At 40.3% G+C, this 18,493-nt stretch overlaps 1 protein-coding gene across 7 annotated transcripts in view; it reads left to right on the plus strand.

Moving 5' to 3' along the window:
- GHR (growth hormone receptor) overlaps positions 1 to 18,493 on the plus strand; it is a 290,708-nt gene that overhangs the window by 91,459 nt on the left and 180,756 nt on the right. The window contains exon 3 of one of the 7 annotated variants that reach the window (XM_067030931.1): positions 3,405 to 3,433. The exons of 5 other annotated variants lie outside the window; for them this stretch is intronic. Coding sequence is in view for 1 of the 2 variants with exons in the window: in XM_059060882.2 (XP_058916865.1) it covers positions 7,027 to 7,093 (67 nt within the window). In the remaining variant the exon portion in view is untranslated. Of the gene's footprint in view, positions 1 to 3,404; positions 3,434 to 7,011; positions 7,094 to 18,493 lie in introns of those variants that run through there. One more of the 7 variants, XM_059060882.2, reaches the window with a different exon arrangement.

Consider the following 18,493-nt stretch of genomic DNA (forward strand, 5'->3'; position numbering starts at 1 on the left):
CTCACGGGCCCAGCCGCTCTGCGACATGTGGGATCTTCCCGGACCGGGGCACGAACCCGTGTCCCCTGCATCGGCAGGCGGACTCTCAACCACTGCGCCACCAGGGAAGCCCTCTAGTTTAGTTTTAAAGATGGCCGAAGAGGAAGATTATACATATTCTCTCAGTAACCCATCCCCAGTTAATTACCAAGAGGCAGCTGCAGCTACCATCAGTTGTCATCCTTCTTGACCACTTGCTCCATGTCTACGTGGTTCCTAAAGACTTCATGATTATGTACCGGCACTGACCCCCTTGTCTACATTTTGAATAAAGTTGACCGTGTCTTTCAGGTGGGCTTCAAAGACACCTTCTCTGATCATCAAACTGGGTCATGCATTTCTTCATAGCACTTGCAACATAATTACAGACATGTGTAATGACTTCGGTTGTGCTTCCCCACGAGACCCATAGCGCCATTATGGCAGAGCCCACGTCTCTCTTACTCATTGTCTCTGGAGCACTTAGCTTAGTGCCGGGCATATGGTAGACACTCATTGCTGGATGAATTAAATGACTCTGGATACAACTGTTCTTACTGGAACTTGTTCACAGATTTGTCCAAACATGCACGCGTGCATTTGGCAAGCATCGTTATCTACTTTATGCCAAGCATTGCTGGGAATCTGTTTGTCCTTTGGTAGGTAGCACAGGAGTTCTTAAGGATTTATTACTTATACACCAAAACAATTATATTATTTGGGTACCAATACTATACCTGCAATTGGAATATTGGGCTAAAAATGTCCAAGCCGACCCAGGGAATTTATTATTTACTGAGCATCTGTTGTGTGCCAGGCACGGTATTAGGTACTGAAAAGAGAATGATTGGTAAGACACAGTCTCTGCCAGGAAGTCACTTGTAGGTTAACAGTACCAAGAAGACAAATCCTGAAATAACTATTACCCAAGATGGAATATAATAGAGTCAGGTGGGACTTAAAAGCATGAGAGATCACTTTGCCACAAGATACCTTGTGATCTCGTGCATGTCTCCTGAAGAATCAGGAAAAGCTTTTTGGTGTTCCGATATGGCCGGAGGTCCGGTGAGGACAGACAGTTAGTTGCACTTCCTCTCACGGCCACATGCAGCACTGCTTAACTCTACCAGCTTTGCACTCTCTGTGCCTTCAACCATGAGAAACAGGTCCGATCTATCCATACTGAAAAACAAACTGGAATGAAGCTCAGGCTCTTGCCGTCAAGGTCATTATTGTATGCATAAGACCCCCAAGACCTCTTTATGCTTTGTACAAGCCTGGGTACGTTTTTGTGTCTATCTTTCCTTGTTTCACCCCAAGTTTGAAGAACACATGGCAGAGACCTGAGTGTCTGCAGTTATAGGTGATTTGACTTGAGGACAAGCATCTCACTAAGCTCCAGCCACACTGACTTTCCTTACGTTCCCTAACCCACCAAGCTAACTATCCCCTTGTCTGGAACACTTTGCCCTCAGATTTTGGCACTGCTGGCTCCTCTTGTTGTTCTGGTCTCAGCTCAACCGAAAGGTCTTCTGTGATCCCAGTTACATGAGTAACCTCTCCTACCCCTGTTTCCATTTACTCTCTATCACATCATCCTATTATGCTTGTTTTATAGCAGTTACCCCATCTGATGTTTTTTCACTTGTTTACTTTTTTTTTTTTTTAGTTTTTTTTTTTTTTTTTTTAGCGGTACGCAGGCCTCTCACTGCTGTGGCCTCCCTTGTCGCGGAGCACAGGCTCCGGACGCGCAGGCTCAGCGGCCATGGCTCACGGGCCCAGCCGCTCCGCGGCATGTGGGATCCTCTCGGACCGGGGCACGAACCCGTGTCCCCTGCATCGGCAAGCGGACTCCCAACCACTGCGCCACCAGGGAAGCCCCACTTGTTTACTTTTCATTTTAAATTTCCCTCATTAGAATTCTCAATTCCATGAAATAGGAGACTTTTACTGTTGATTTAATGTGTCCTGCAAAGTGTGTGGTATGTTACAGGTAGTCAGACACAACTTATTGAATGACTAATTGAATGCATGAATGGTCAGAGGCTGAGGGAAGTGGTCAAGAGTCCTGTCATGCTCTTTGCCTGAAGAAAACCTCTTGCAAGAATGTCAGCTGATCTTCAGGTGCCTTTGCCTTGGCGCCAATGCAAACCTTCTCTCTACTTGCCCATCAGTAGACACTAGGAACATATATTTCCATCCTTTTCAGATTAAAGGATGGCATCTCTGATATAGGCTCCCTTTGGTCTCTACTGTGAAGCTGCAGTTGCTGAGACCAGTATCTTTCAGAATTTAGTCCGTATTTCTTATTCTAGCCTTTCTGGTCATCTGATGGGCTGGCTTCCAGGTATAATTTAGAATGTTGCTTCAGTGTTGTAAAGCTATTTATGCTATAGATCTTCTCTGAAACTTTTCCAACACATCTTAATAACTTTACAGTTTCTCTTGCTAATGCTTTTTATCTGCCAGAGAGCCTGTCTAGTTAAAAATCAGATCACTGAAGACACCTCGGGCACACGTTTTTCGTAATACTTAGGCTGATTTTGTTTTAAATTGTTTTTGCTTTGCTGCGAAAGCCTAAAGGATGAGGAAAACAAACTGACTTCTCTTTTTTAAAAGAGAAGATGTTATTTGGGTTGAGAGTTCTAGTTATATAAAATGTATTTCTCTAGTTCTTAACTGAATCAAAAATGAAGCAAACAGACAATTTGGGGAAATAGTTCGGGATGAACAGGCTTTGACATATTCATGGGTTCTCTCAGCTATTTTTAAATGATTTTGAAAGACTTATTTGCATTCTACAAATTAAAGATTTTAGCCCAAAGGAAAGACTAACGTCATGATTTTTTTCAGCTTGACCTTTTAGGGTGTTACGCATTTATAAGCAGGAGTTTTCGAAGGGGGAACATAGATGGGACCTTTGTACAAAGTCAGTGGGCCAAAAGAAACACTCCATTGTTCCATAGTTTTGTGTTGCACATGGGAAAGCATCCCAAGCATTATGCCATTAAGGTGACCCAGATTACCAGATTTGTAAGAAAAGGCCAGTGGTCAGTTGAGCCACTTTGTGTGTAAAGGGTGGTGCATGTTGACTGCCAAATTTCTTTCGACACAAGGAAAAAAAAATTCATATATCAAAAAATTATTTTTTCTCATCCATTATGTAAGAAATTTATGCACGTTAGCACTTACCAGAAGAAATGGCACAGATACTTTCTGCTTTCAGCAGTTTGTTGAAATATCTTGATCAAAGGCATTTTCAACTTGAAGCTTGAAAGTGACAATGTAAATACAGATAAGTTCAGTTTTAACAGATGGGTCTTTGCATCACCTTACCACTTTGTTTTTTTTTTTTTTTTTTTTTTTTACTCTGGCGATACTATTAGCCATGGAGATCAACAGAAAACTGCTAAAGGTAAAAACCTTTTTCTCTGATCTTGAAATGACAAGTCAAAAAGCACCCCTCCCAGCACCCCGCCGACCCGCTGCAACTACTCCTAGCTCATCCTGAAGAAGAGCATGGTGTCTAATCATCACTGTTCTCTGCTGCCAGGGTGGGTTGCCATTGTGGGTGCTGGTTGGACCACTTTTCTCACTCATAAGGTTCTTCCTTCTGTTTTAAGAAAGAGTATCAAACCCCAAAGATGCGTGCACCTTGTGATGAAGTGGTTAGCTATGCTTCTATTCAACCAAGGCTCATTAACTAGAGGAGAAAAAGAACATTTTATTAGGGCCTCTAATTTTCCAGGCATTATGCAAGATAATAGAGGAGGCATAGATGAGGTCTTGCTTTTAAAGTCTTAGATCTCTTTCCCTTTGGGCACTGGGGAATGAGAAGGCAGAGCTGAAAAGCTCTGGATGATTTTCAAATTTATTTGGTTCTGTAAAGCAGATGATCACATTTGTCAGGCACCCTTTCCAATATTAAACAGTGTCAGTTTAACACCAAATATATTTACTAAGTCTCTACCGCCCTAAGGAAACTTCTAGTTTGATAAAGAAAAGACCGCTTGCAGCTCACTGTCAGACAGGCTGTGATAAACTGAGTAAAGAGTGACAAAGAAAGTACAGTGGAGCTTCAGAGCACAGAAAGATCCCACCTGATTCAGTGCCTGAGGAAAACTTTCTGAAGGAAGAGACAGGAAAGCTTGGTAAGTCGCATTACAAGGTGAAAAGAGCTGAAATACGGAGAGAAGGGAAAATAGAGGGCACTCCAGGTAGTAGAGAATGTATGGATTAAAAGTTGGGGCATATCCACATAGCAAATTGAATGAAGTTGAGTGTAGAGTGTAACTTGAAAGACAGACCAGGGCCAGTTTGGATGGGGCCCTGATTGCCAGCCAAGGACTCAGAGCCCAAGCATGGGAAGTCATTAAAGAATACTAAACAAGAAAATGTCATGTTCAGAGATGGACTTTGGATTCCTGGCAGCAAAGTGCATGATGGATTGGAGACAAGAGTCAGAAAACAGGGGGACCAATGAGGAGTATGTGGTGGTTAATGGTCTTTAAAATGAGCAGAGGCAGATCCACTCTAGGTTATGATCACAACAAAACCCCTTCACAGAGTAGTGTCTTCCAAAGGGGTAGGATCTGTCTAGGACAAAAATTAAGTGGAACATCCAATGGAGATTCACTGTAATGGGATTTAGTCAGGGTGGTCTAAATGTGGAATTAGGAGCAATATCTAATGATGTTACAGATCAGCCAGCAGATAAATACTGTAAGACATATATCCATCAGTACAAATCTCCCTTTAGTTGTGAAAGTCCTGGCCATCTCATTATTCTCTGCGGCATTAAAGATTTCAGTGCTGTGTGCCTCAACCAGCAGTAAAGGCAGCTTTGGCCCATTTCCCATTGTTCTACAACTGCAAAGAAGTCTGAGTCTGGAAGGTAAATCTGTCCGGCCAGTTTCGAGTTGTGTCAAACTCGAAAAACTGTCAAACTGCATGAAAGTGGATGTTCCACACCATGCACGCCTGAAGCTTGCTGTCTCAGACACAGCTTTAACCCTTCGGTGGGTCACTTAGTTCCTGCTTGGTTGAGGCTTCAGCAGGTTTCAGATCTAGAAATAGCCTACTTGCCTAAGGTGGGCTTTTGAAATATATTTACTCTTGTCATCCCTTCCATCCCTAGGATATAAGATCTATGACTTCTTTTGGATCTATGATTTCTTTTGCATCTATGATTTTTAAATATTCCATTATTAACTAAAAATGGAGACAAAAATCCATTCTTGGGACCAGAAGAAAAATGAACAAATGAAGGGACCGTTCATCTTTCCTAACTTTTATTATGCCAGCCCCGTCTTCTTCATCTGAAACAATTTAAGTGTAGAATTAGCACTAAAGAGAGTGTGTGAACTTGTTCTCTTTTGAACGCTAGCTACAACCTCCAACACAAATTAAAATTCTAATGGAAGAAGAAAAATTGTCATGTAGTTTTTCAGTTTTAGAAATATCTGACAAACTGTGAGGCTTATGAGGAAGACTCAGACAGTCAAACATTCAGGAATGCATGGGAGCACTTAACTCTGAAATTATTGTCCTGAAAGAAAAAGTCCATGACAAAATCATTCACATTGCCAATTTAGTTAAAAGGGCAACATGAGCCATGGGTGGAACTCAGCGGCAACTAGGGTGTTCTCATTCATTGCCTACTCTGCCTTTTTGCTTTAAAGTGGGAATCACAGAAGAACTCAAAGAATAAAAATGTTTTTACATTTTCAAGGGAAGAAAAGTAATTGGAAGTAAACTCATAGGACTTTAAAATTTTCTAGATACTGGTACAACTCAGTCGGGGCTCGGAAATGACTACTAGCACCAAATCTTTTTTTTTTTTTTTTTTTTTTTTTGCTGTACGCAGTCCTCTCACTGTTGTGGCCTCTCCCGTTGCGGAGCACAGGCTCCGGACGCGCAGGCTCAGCGGCCATGGCTCACGGGCCCAGCCGCTCCGCGGCATGTGGGATCCTCCCAGACCGGGGCACGAACCCGTTGTCCCCTGCATCGGCAGGCGGACTCTCAACCACTGCGCCACCAGGGAAGCCCGCACCAAATCTTTTAATGTGCAAGACGTGCCAGTTTTGCAAAAGCTGTGTCATACTCAGCAATAGATTGTTGGCACAAACTAAGTTACCTATTCTCCTGGTTTTTTGCCTCTTTCAATAAGAACAGCTAAATAGAGTTTCTAGAGCTGCAGCTGAAGCTCCTCTGACCAACTTTTTGGAAACATCCTTGTGAAGGGCGCTACCCTAAGACGTGCAGATAAAATATATAAGGGAAACACTTCTGCATCCATCGAAATATACATAGAAGCCTATTGGGGATAATTGTATTATTTCTTAAAAATAAAATCAAGGAAACTAACAACTTTCTTAGGCTATTCTCTGCAGTCATTTGAGGCATCGAGCATGGTATTCTGGTGCATCTGCACTTAGGAGCAGAGATGACCACAGATGTATGAAGTTCACCCTGGATCACTACCTCCTGTACAGGGCTTCTGCCTGTGCTGTCCTTTTATGGTTCCTATATTATTATGATGATGTTTCTCAACCAACTGAATCACATAGTAGTATGTGAAATATTTTGATTCTTGTTTTAATGGGTATTCGCTAGCAAGTTTCCCAATGGTCCACTTGAGTGAAATGAACCAGCCCTTTCAAATAGCCATTAGTTACAATTCAGGGAGACAAAACAAGACCCCCTGTCCAGCTTACTGAGATCTTCTCCTGTATGTGTAACTTCCAGGAAGAGAGATTGAGAACCCTTTATTAATCATTACACCCCTAAATCAGATAGTTTTTCACTGGAGTACTGAAGCACTCAAATGAGCATCCTTCTTGAAGGCTAGTGAGGAATACAGCTTTCTGTGCTTTCATCAGCCTCTGCTGGCACCAGACCTCTCAGAAGCCTTGTGACACAGGACCTGGCCTGTGCAGCGTCACATGTGATTTGCTTTTCTTCTTGGAAGGTCCACTCTGTGGCTTTTCTCTGGAATCTGGGAAGAAAATGTTTCTCAGCCTGGAGACTGGGATTGAGAAAGCTCCCCTTCCTCCTCATACAAGTCGGCTAAGGGGTAAGTGGGATGGATGTGAGGGTGACAGTCATGGGTTCAGTGACTTGAACCTACCTGAGTATTCCAGCCCCCCCCCAGTGTTGTCACAGGGATGGATACCCTTTGTGTGGAAAGTCATCAGAACCTCTCTAGCTTTCCATCTGTGTAATACTTAATGAGCTTGTCACTTTTGACTCTGGGCAGGGATGTAGATTTGGGGCTCTCTGACTTACTTTGTTTTATATTGTTATTTTCTTAATGTACTAGGGATGCTACAGTACATGCCCACGTACCTGCCACCCATCAAATGTAAACATTTTTCCCATACCTGCTTCATAGCTGTTGTTTGTAAAGAAACAAACTGTCCAAGTAAATGTGAAGTCCCCAGTTTTACCTTCCCCAGTCTTACCCTGCTCTCTCCCACTCCACAGGATACAACTGTCATGTATTGGCAGTTGCACAATCCTGTTTTTTATACGTTTAAATTTTACTACACATATGAAACATGTTTATTACATATAATTATGCAAATATTATTATGCAAATATTTATTATTACATATAAATATGCAAATTATTTGCATATTTTTCAAGTACTTTTTTTTTTTTTTTTTTTTTTTTTACTTTAGGGGTGGGATGTGGTACTCTGGCAATTGCTACTTTTACTACCAAACATTTTGTTTTTAGAACTTGTTATAGTACCCTAGTTCGTTTGTTTAAATTGCTGTATGTTACTTCATTCATGAAACTATCGCTATTTATCCATTCTCACACTGATTGGAATTTGAATTGATTCAGTTGTTTTACCGAAATAAGTAATACTGAAATAAATATCCCCTAGGACATCTCCCCTAGGACATATGTGATAGAGCTTTTCTGGAGCACATATCAGTGGGTTTGTCATGTCATAGGGTATGTGCATTTTTGTGTCTGAGATATTGCCAAATTGCTCTCCAAATTGCACAACCAGTTTATACTAGTACCAGCAATATGTGAGAACCCTCACTTGCCCAGGTCCCTGCCAGCACTTGATTATTATCAGATTTATTTGTTAGTGGATGGATATGAATCATTGTTTTAATTTTCATGACTCATTATTTATGAAATTGAACATCATTTTTTACAGGGCCATTTGGATTTCCTCTTCTCTAACTTATCTATTCCTACTCTTTGTCCATTCGTTTGTCTGTTCTCGCCATTGATTTATAGAAACGTGTGTATATGTGTGATCCTAATGTATATGTAGCGTAGTATATGTTTATATTTTATAATATACATTCATATATATGTAACTAATCCTTTGTTGTACATGTGGAAAATTTTGCCTCATCTCTTGATTGCATGGTAATTTTTTAACTTTTTATTTTATATTGGAGTCTAGTTGATTAACAATGTTGTGTTAGTTTCAGGTGTACAGCAAAGTGATTCAGTTATACATATACATGTATGTATTCTTTTTCAAATTCGTTTCCCATTTAGATTGTTACACAATACTGAGCAAAGTTCCCTGTGCTATGCAGCAGGTCCTTGTTGGTTATCCTTTTTAAGTATACCAGCGTGTACATGTCAATCCCAAACTTGACATCTTTTAGCACAAACAACTTTAAATTTTTGATGTAGTTAAATTTCTTTTATTCTGCTTTTTGTGCCTTGCTTAAGAAATCATTTTCTCTTCCATGGTTATATTTTATAATAATTCCTCCTATACTCTAAAGTGTTTTAAATTACTTCTGCAAGTTTTGTTTTACAAATGTAGACTTTTAATTTATGTGGAGTTAATGAGTTAGCGTATGGTGTGAAGCATGAATCTTTTCTTCCCATATGAAAAACTTGTCCCAACAGCATTTACTGAAAAGCCCCATTCTTTCTCCATTGTTTTTACTGTCTTCTCTGTTGTATACTAAGATCCCATGTATGCTTTGGACTTTTCTATATATGCTTTTCTCATATATGCTTTTTTTTCTGTTGATCTCAACTTCCCTATCCTTACAAGATACCATGCCATGTAAATACTATGCCTTTATAATAAGCATTTGTATGTTGTACTTCATTATAGTGAGAGTACTTCAGAAATTTCACTTGAAGTATGCTACTAGGTATAGTTTTGGGGATGACCTATTTTTTTGTCAGATTAAGAGAACTGTTCTCTAAGTCTAGTTTATTAAGAGAATTTATTATAAATAAGTATAAATTATTAATAGTGGTCTTCTGCATGTTAGAGTAACCATTTGATTGCCTCTTTTAGATTATTAATGCTGAAGATCATATTGATCTTTCTGATAATATATTGACCTTTCTGATAATGAACTATCCTTGCATTTCTTACTTTTGTATGTATTACTATGTCTTTTTTGTTTTGTTTTGTTTTTTAAAGTCTTAAAACATATTTTGGTAGACTTGCTTTTTATGGGTATTGATTTAAATAATTACTTTTCAGAAATGTTTCTTTGAAAAGCTAAACATGCAAAGGTTTGCCTTTCATTTTATTTCAAATATAGCCATTACCTAGGAAAAGGGATTCTCCATTGTCTGCCTGTTGAGAATGAAAACATCCCCAGAACATAAGCCTAAAACATCTCCTTTTCCTATTTTTTAAACTCTGTGAAGACTGTCTCTTTTCTAAGAGTTGTGATCAGGCTCAGCTTCTCTCTCCCTTCCTAGGCTCTCTGGTGGGGTGTGACACCCCTCAGCCCTCCCTGGTGTGGGTCCCAGCACCACCCACTGATTTTTTTTGTTGTTTGTTTTTTTGCGGTACGCGGGCCTCTCACTGTTGTGGCCTCTCCCGTTGCGGAGCACAGGCTCCGGACACGCAGGCTCAGCGGCCATGGCTCACGGGCCCAGATGCTTCTCGGCATGTGGGATCTTCCCGGACCGGGGCACGAACCCGTGTCCCCTGCATCGGTAGGCGGACTCTCAACCACTGTGCCACCAGGGAAGCCCAACCCGCTGATTTGTTAAGGCAGCAGAAGCTGCAATGACCACATCGTCAGTGCTCACCACATGCCCCCGTATTCACATACCCCTCAGTCAGGCCGCTCACTCCCGCATCAAGCACCATTAGTGTTCCCATTTCACATGCATCATCTATCCTTCTAACAAAGTAGAAAATCTAGTACATTTTAGTTGTCCTTTGAGATGTCTACTATCTCCCATATCTTTATTGCCTAAATTTATTTTCATCTTTTTTGATCAATAGGAAATGTGGTCAGTATTGTTTTTACAAGCAATATTTAGTTGAATTAGCCATCAGATTTTATCTTTTTTTCTCACCATTTATTTATTTATCTAATAAATCCTTAATGCATGCCCTCTATTGGCCTGCCATGGTTATAGGTACTTGGAGATACAGCAGTGAACAGATAGTCAAAGTCCCTGAACTCATATAGTTGATATTCTAGTAAGAGGAGAGAGAAAAAACATAAACAACTAGTTATATAATAAAGACAAGTGCTATGGAGAAAAATAAGAGCATAAGGGTTATTACTGATGTAGGTTATCAGGAAAGAGCTCACAGATAAAGTGATATTTGAATGGATACTTGAAGGAAGTCTGGGAGGAAAGTACCCTATGACGGGAAAACAGCATATGCTGCCTGGGGGCAGCAAGAAACATCAGAGTCCAGTGTGTTGGAGCAGAATGAGCAAAAAAGTATGGTGGTCAATGGTGGCAGAGATAGTGGGTAAGAGCGGGGGTGAGGGTGGAGGGAAATCCAGTAAGACTTTCAGACCATTGTAAGCTCTTTGGCATTTACTCTAAGTGAGATGGGATACCATCAGAGGGTCTTGAACAAAGAATTGATATGTTCTTGTTTTAGTGAGATCAAGATCTTGTGTTGGTGGCTTATGTATTTGGAGATAAGGAGATTCAAGACCAGAAGCATGTAGACCAATTAAGAAGTTATTATCATAATCCAGATGAGAAATGTTGGTGGCTTGATTGAGGGAGATAAAGATGGGGATGGTAAGAAGTGATCCCATTCTGGATATAATTTGAAGGTATATAGGATTCGTTGATGGATTGATCAGGGGTATGAGTAAAAGGCCTGAGAATCTGGAAGGATGAGGGTGATACTGCTGCAATGACCAAGACTACAGAATGAGCGGGTTAGGAGGGTAAAAACCAGAAGTTTGGTTATAGATTTATAAGTTTGAGATTCCTATCAAACATCCAAGGGTATTATTAGTCATTGGATATATGAGCCTGTAGTTCAAGAAGAGATTTGAATTGAAGTTATGTATTTGGAGAACATAATCATAGATGATGTTAATGTCATAACGTTGAATGAGGTCACCTAGGGAGTAAGTGTAGATAGGGAAAAGAGGAGAGGAGAGGTAGGGAATATACTTAGGGGTATTCCAATGTTATATGGTTGAGAAAATGAAGAGGACACAGCAAAATAGACCAAGATAAAGAGCCCAGTAGGGTGGAAGAATCAATGGAGAATGGTGTCCAAATATCAAACTAAGATAGTATTTCAAAGAGTAGGCCACTGTGTCATATGTTGTTAACAGGTCAAATGACATGGTTAAGAAATAGCTACTAGATTTAGCAATATATAATAGAAGTCATTCGAGACCAGGACACAATGTATTTAATAGGAGTGGTGGGGAATGGAGTCTGATTTCAATGGGCTTAAGAAAATAGACAAAAATGAATTGGAAATAAAAATATAATGCAATTCCTTCAAAAAGTTTTACTTTAAAGGGAAGCAGAGAAATGGGTCAATAGCTACAGTATAACGAGTAATTGGAAGAGGATCTTTTTGTTTTAAGAGACAAAAACTTCAGCATTTATTTAAGATTTTTGTCTTCTTGCAAAATAGCTCCTATGGTAATTATTTAAATTAGAATCTTTAGATAGTAAACTCTCAGTTTTCATACACCTCCTACCGTGTCCCCACCCACACAGAAGACTTAGGGAGAGCTTAGCTGGGTATCAAATTCTGAATAGATGGTTATTTCTCTACCACTTTAAAGGTTTTAATTTGTGTCCTGGCATCTGTTGTTGCTGAGAGAAAATCTTCTACCTGTCCATTTGAGTTTCTTACTAGGTAATCTGCCTCTTATTTAAAGTAACTTTTAAAGATTTTTTCTTTGTCCTGATGCCCTAGAGTGGATTTACTTTTCATTTATACTACTCAATGATTATATTTGCTTTTAATCTGAAAACTCACTTCATTCTTTAATTTTATAAAATTATCCATAATAACCTTTTCCAAAACTTATTTTTTGCAGTTGAGTTAAATTGTCTTGTTCTGGAACTCCCATCATATGTATATTGGAGCTTCTCAATCAGCCCTCCTTGGCTTGTAATTGCTCTTTCACATTTTCCAGTACTACTGTTTTAATTTTAAAAAATAATAAACCTACCATTGAAGTATTTGACACAGAGGAGGAAGTACAAAGTGTAAACTTGCACATTGGCTGCACTCCTGGCCCTTGTTATTTTTTAAAGTTATTTTTAAGGTTAATACACTGTATCATGCAGCTGGTTCAAAATCAAGGATTAAAAGCCTAAGCGTAGTCTGATATCAGCCTGGCAAAATCAAGCTGATTGAAATATTCTCTCCCATTTTCTCTTCTTGCTACACCTTCATCCCTAGAGAATAACTAGGAAGCTTTCCCTTAAAAAAAAAATGTAAAAGAGCAGAAATAAAAAAGGTAGGAGCTCCAACAAAGAAAGGAACTCAATAAAAGGAGGGAGGGCATATATAGATAATTCACATTAAATGTTTCAAAGAATTGACCTCACTCATTTTCAAATAACTGTCAATTAAAACAGTGGAAGATCATTTTTACCCATCAAATTAGCAATGATGGGAGGAAAAGAAAATTTTTGCTGACAATTGTATGCTGATGTAAAAGTTCACTGCTGGTCTAGTCTGAGTCTAAATTAGGACAGTTTGAAAGCACTGAGTGATATCTATCAAAAACCTCATAAATGTTTTACCCCTTTTCATGCAGCAACATTGTTTTGGGGAATCAACCATTAGGCAATACATGGAAATACAGGCCAAATCCCCTCCCTGCCAAGGGATGTTTATTGTACCATTATTTATGATATTTAAAAATTAGAAGCAGTCTATATCAATGGGCTACAAACTTTTTTGACTACTATCCACAGTAAGAAATAATAGGGTCTTCATCGTGAGCCAATAGTCATACACGTACATTAAAAAAATTTCAGGTGACCAAACCACCCATTCCATTCCATTTATCTTAGTCTCTTTGGGCTGCTATAACAGAAATATCATAAACTCAATGGCTTATAAACAACAAAAGTTTATTTCTCACAGTTCTGGAGGCTGGGAAGTCCAAGATCAAGGCGCCAGCAGATTCAGCGTCTGGTGAGAGCCCACTTCCTGGTTCACTGACAGCTGTCTTTCTGCTGTGTCCTCACATGGCGGGAAGGTGGAGAAAGCTCTCTGGAACTATGAGGGCTCTGAGCTAATCACCTCAAGGCCCCCACCTCCATATACCATCGCACTGGGGATTAGATTTCAACATATGAATTTGAGTGGAGGGGGACAAATGTTTGGTCCATAGCACCATTCCATTACATTCACTTAAACAAATTGACGAGCAAAGCTGGATTTAACCCACTAAATTGACTCCACAGTCTAATTATAGGTTAACACTCAGTTTGAAAAGCACTGGCACCTAAATAAGCATATGATGGAATATTATTGAATGCATCCATTACATTTTATGTTCAGTTTTTTATTTTGGTTTTGCTTTGGGGTTGGGTGGGGATTATGCCCTTTCAGCCAGCAACAGAGAGGATGTTTCCATGTAACTCCATCTAATGAGGTCTTACTATAATGATACCAGATCTCTGTTGCTGTGCCCAGTCATCCTCCTGTGTCTCTCTCGCAATACGTCATGGATCCTTCATGGATTCTTCATGATGTCCCCAAGCTCTCCCTCCTCTTACTTGTAACCTTTCCAAGCAGATAGACTCTGCCTGGGTCAGTCACCCAACATTTAATTTCAAGCATTTATTATTGGTCTGCCATTGGTATTGGGACTTCATTCTCAATCTAATCAGTTAATACTGGCTGACCCAGGTTGATTTCATTTGAATCAACAAAGAAGTGCTAAAAGCTGCATTTCCTAGAAAAAGTGGGAATCTAATTGGCAGATATTTGAGACGCTAATGTTAAATGCAAAAAGAAAAATAAAAAGCAACTTTTTTGCATTGGGCCCGTTTTCAACTTTTTTTTTAAGAAACTCTCTTAGAAGGAGAGTGACAGAAAAGGAATCTAGAATTTGTTTTACATTATGTTAATACTTATCAAATTTCTACAAAACAAGTATTGTAGATTTATAATCAGAAAAAATAATCAGAATTGGCTCCGGGGAAAAGGATCATGTTGCAAACCAGCATCATGTACTACTCTTGATTTATCTCATGCTCTTTGTTTAAATATCTAAATATGAAGTCTCTATGAATAAAATTCTGTTTGAAGCAGAAAGCCCCCTGTTTGTCCTACTAACACCATTTCAGAATACATTGCTCAGTTTACAGCCTGGTTTGGGAGGGCTGGGTACAAAGACCTAGAAAGATCCTTTCCCTAAGGCCCTACACTTCCCTACTCTTTATGTAACCGTTATTTATTGCCTGTTTTTATTTATTCAATAAATCCCCCAATAACTTGACATTTGGAAATTTGGTTTGGGATAGGATTGGACAGAGTATCACCTGTTTTCTATAATAGACCAAAATATCATTTGTCTGTTCAGGATGGGCATTTCTGTGGGCCCTAATAATTCCCTAAATAAAACTACTCACAAATTCTAAAGTTCTAAATACTTTTGGTCCTAGCACACTAGGATTCATAACTCTCTTAGAAAAGGAAGGAGTATCTCTTAAGGCCCATAAAAAAAAATCCAGATCAAAATGTCATGTGCTCGGGTAAATTTTCTTTCTTTTTAGGTATTGAGGATAAAATTTCAACTTATGCTATTACATGTCTTGTGTGATTACTCTTTCCCACTTCTTTTCAGTTGAGCCTGAAAAATTAGGTGAAACAAAATGTTGCTTTCAAGAATAAGCTAGAAAGATCTGGGCTGCCTGGTCAAAAAACCACTGACTAGTTGGTCCATTACCAGTGTTTTAAACAAGCTCATTATGTGAGATCCCACTTCATAGTGAGTTCCAGAAATGTTCCACAGATTTAGGTGCCCTCATCCATGTGTTTGGTGATCCAGACCATCAGGCCAGTGGGAGTGGAGAAGGGGAGGAACAAGGCAAGTCATTTGAATGTTTTATTCAGAGGGATGCGATGATCATATTTGTTTCAAAATGTAATTTTTGTGTGAACAATGGATTGGAGGAAGCCCAAGTGAGTGTTAAGAGGCCATTTCTAAGGTCTAAGTGAGAGATCATGGCTAGGACTTGGCAGTAGCAGTAGAGAAGATAAAGGGAGAGGAATGAAGTCAAAAGATACTGAAGGAGGTAAGGCTGATGGATGAAATGGGGGCAGAAGAGGTAGAGAAACTATCCAGGTAACTCCTAGATTTCTGGTTTGTGTTGCAGACTCTAGAGGAAAACAAGGTTTGCGGATGAGTTATCTATGGACCCCTGAGTTTAGCTTTGGAAACATCTGTCAGAGAGGCTGTTTCTACACATCCAAAATAAACCACCAGCTCACAGTCAGTGAGTCTCACATCTAGTCGTTGTTAACTCCTCTGTTCGAATGAACGTTCCCCTGTGAGGGTTCTTTATGTTAAAGGGCTTCGTGTGTGTCGCATGTCACAGAATGGTTCACTGCACACAAACACAGGAAGGCCAGCCAGGCAGAGAGAGTCTTTTAGGCCTTGCTAATTCCTACTGTGGTCATCAATCATGAACAGTCTTCTTTTGTGGGAAGCATGGACAGGACTGTTGGTCACACAGGAGTAATAGTCACGTAGCCCTGTGTGTGTACCGCAGCTCAACCCACACTCAGTGATGGGAATCATTGCGATTGTTCTAACCCGTGAGAAGCTACAAGAAATCTGGTGAAGCTGCAGAGCCAGAGAGCAGTGTTTCTGTTCCTCAGGTTGCTCGCGTATGCAATTTACTAAATGGTTAGTGTTTTGAGCTTTTTCTTTGGTTTGGGGTAATTTTTCTTAGACCTACTTCTCTCTACTACAAGGTAACTAGAAAGAAACAAACCCCACATAATCTAAGTGCTGTGTCCTCCTGCCCGATCTACCAAAATATCCTACAATGAATGTGTAGATGGTGCTAACAGTTTTCTAGTCAACTACTTTGTGCCACTGATACTATGATTAAACATTTAAAGTTAAGTATGTTAGGATTTCCAATGGGCACTAATGTTTTAAAATTCAGTCACTTATCCTTCATTGAACAAATATGCAACCTTCTATACTCTGGGCACTTGAGATACTTCAGTAAGAGACCAGTAAACACTATGATGGGCACCTCTGCCCTCCTGGAGCTTCCCTTCTTGAACTCCTTAGTCGTGGGATTAGATTCAAATAAGCCTGTCACTTTTTTCAGCCCTTCCAGTTCATAGCCTTTGTCAGTTTCTAGCACGTGGCCTTCTCAGCTGGCCTGGCTGGCTCCATGGTGATGGGTCTCATGAGACTCCAGCCCAGGCCTGGCCTTCACTTCAGTTGGCAGAGCCCAGAAAAGCACTGGGCAAAGGTCAGGGGATTCGTTATGTGAGACAGTGGGCTGTGTGTGTGTGTGTGTGTGTGTGTGTGTGTGTGTGTGTGTGAGAGAGAGAGAGAGAGAGAGAGAGAGAGAGAGAGAGAGAGAGAGAGAGAGAGATTGGGAGGGAGGAAATGTAATTGATTTGGGGAGGATTTTGCGAAGGTTTATATAGGAAAGCAGCATGACCAAGAATCTAACGTGCCAAGCGGTAACCAAGAAGCATTTACCGTATTCCTCCTTCACCCCCCACCCTCTCCTCCAGTTTTAACCAAATTAGTACAGTGTGGTCTGCTTGCATACATGACTGAATGAAAAAGGAAATTTTAAAGTTCTTGCCATAAAGCCTGGAGGAAACCATACAAAAATCCAGCCTCTATTTCAGGAATATCTGCCGGACTGATGGCTAGTGTTTCCCTTCTTGTTCACTTTGATTAAAAGGCTGAGAGTCAGGTCTCTCTCTTTTTTTTTTTTTAACCTTCCTTGTGAGCTTTTTAGATGTAAAACTACAACTTGGCTTAGCTGGTTGCTTTCCTTCTCCTCCCACCTCATTCTTTCCTCTTCTGGCTTCATTTCTCCCTGCTCCCTCCTTGCTCTCCTCCTCTGCTCTTCTCCCTCTACTCTGAGCGAAACTTCTTTCTCTTGTCCTGCAGCTTATAAAATACTCTGATTAGGCAAAGTCTCCGACTGCCTTCCTCCCTGTCTGATCACCATTAAGATATAATTTGGCTCTTTGAAGTCCATTTTCTGTGCATATAAGAATCTGGTACATTTTGAGAAAGTCGACAGAGATAATAATTGCACTCAGGAGACATTTCAGGGTTTTAATTCTGGCCTATGTTTTACATTTCAACAGTCAGTTTATATTTTAGAAGAGTATCGTAAAGAAGAAGTGACACCACAATTGCATGTTTGTTTTGCATTTTATTTCAGGTTTTCTAAAGTCTTGGGGATTGTCAGCACATTGAAGAAAAGGAAAATAAGACTTAGTCTTTTTGTATTTTTAGCCGTATATCTTGGCTGGTTTACTCCGATGTTTCGTGTTCCTTCCTGCATACCTGATTAAAGCTATCCCATGGCGCCTGATGTGATGGGAAACATCACTTATTCTATCTCGTTAAAAAGCATTCAGCTGAACTTTCAACAGAAGGACGTGTTCTACTCCCTTAAAACATCGATTTTAAGGTCAAGGGGTCTCTGTTCGTTTCTGCAACAATTCATTTCAAGCTGAGCGTGTTAGGTACTGTGAGGTAGTAGGGGATACAGAGGTGACCCTCAGGGGAGAGATAAGAAAGTAGTGGGCATCTCACGATGCTATGATGGAGGTTTGGCAAGGAGAGAGGAGGGGCACCCAACTGCCCCCGGTAGGGAGTGGAGGTCGTTGCTCGAAACACATTTAAGTTGAAGTGACCTTGAGCTGAGTCTTCGGAAATGAGTGGAAGAGATGTACAAAGTGGGACGAGGACGGGAGGCAGAGGGGCCGAATGTGTGAACAGCCTGGACCCTTCTGAGAAGATTTCTCCATGGACAGAGGAAAGGGGGAGGTTTGGAGAGATGGTGGAAGATAGGCATGGAAAGGTGAAGGAGGCCAGATCAGCTCACACAGGGCTGGAGGCACCTTGTTAAGGGTTTGTCACCTATACTGGACAGTTTGAAACAGAGGCTGCCGAGCTGCAGTTGAAGGAGATAACTGTGGTGTCAGTGTGGAGAATAGATTTTTGCAAGGTTCTAACCAGGATTATTCTCGGAAATTTAGGCTCAG

The sequence above is a fragment of the Kogia breviceps genome, chromosome 4 (assembly GCF_026419965.1).
Source record: "Kogia breviceps isolate mKogBre1 chromosome 4, mKogBre1 haplotype 1, whole genome shotgun sequence".
Taxonomy (NCBI): Eukaryota; Metazoa; Chordata; class Mammalia; order Artiodactyla; family Physeteridae; genus Kogia; species Kogia breviceps.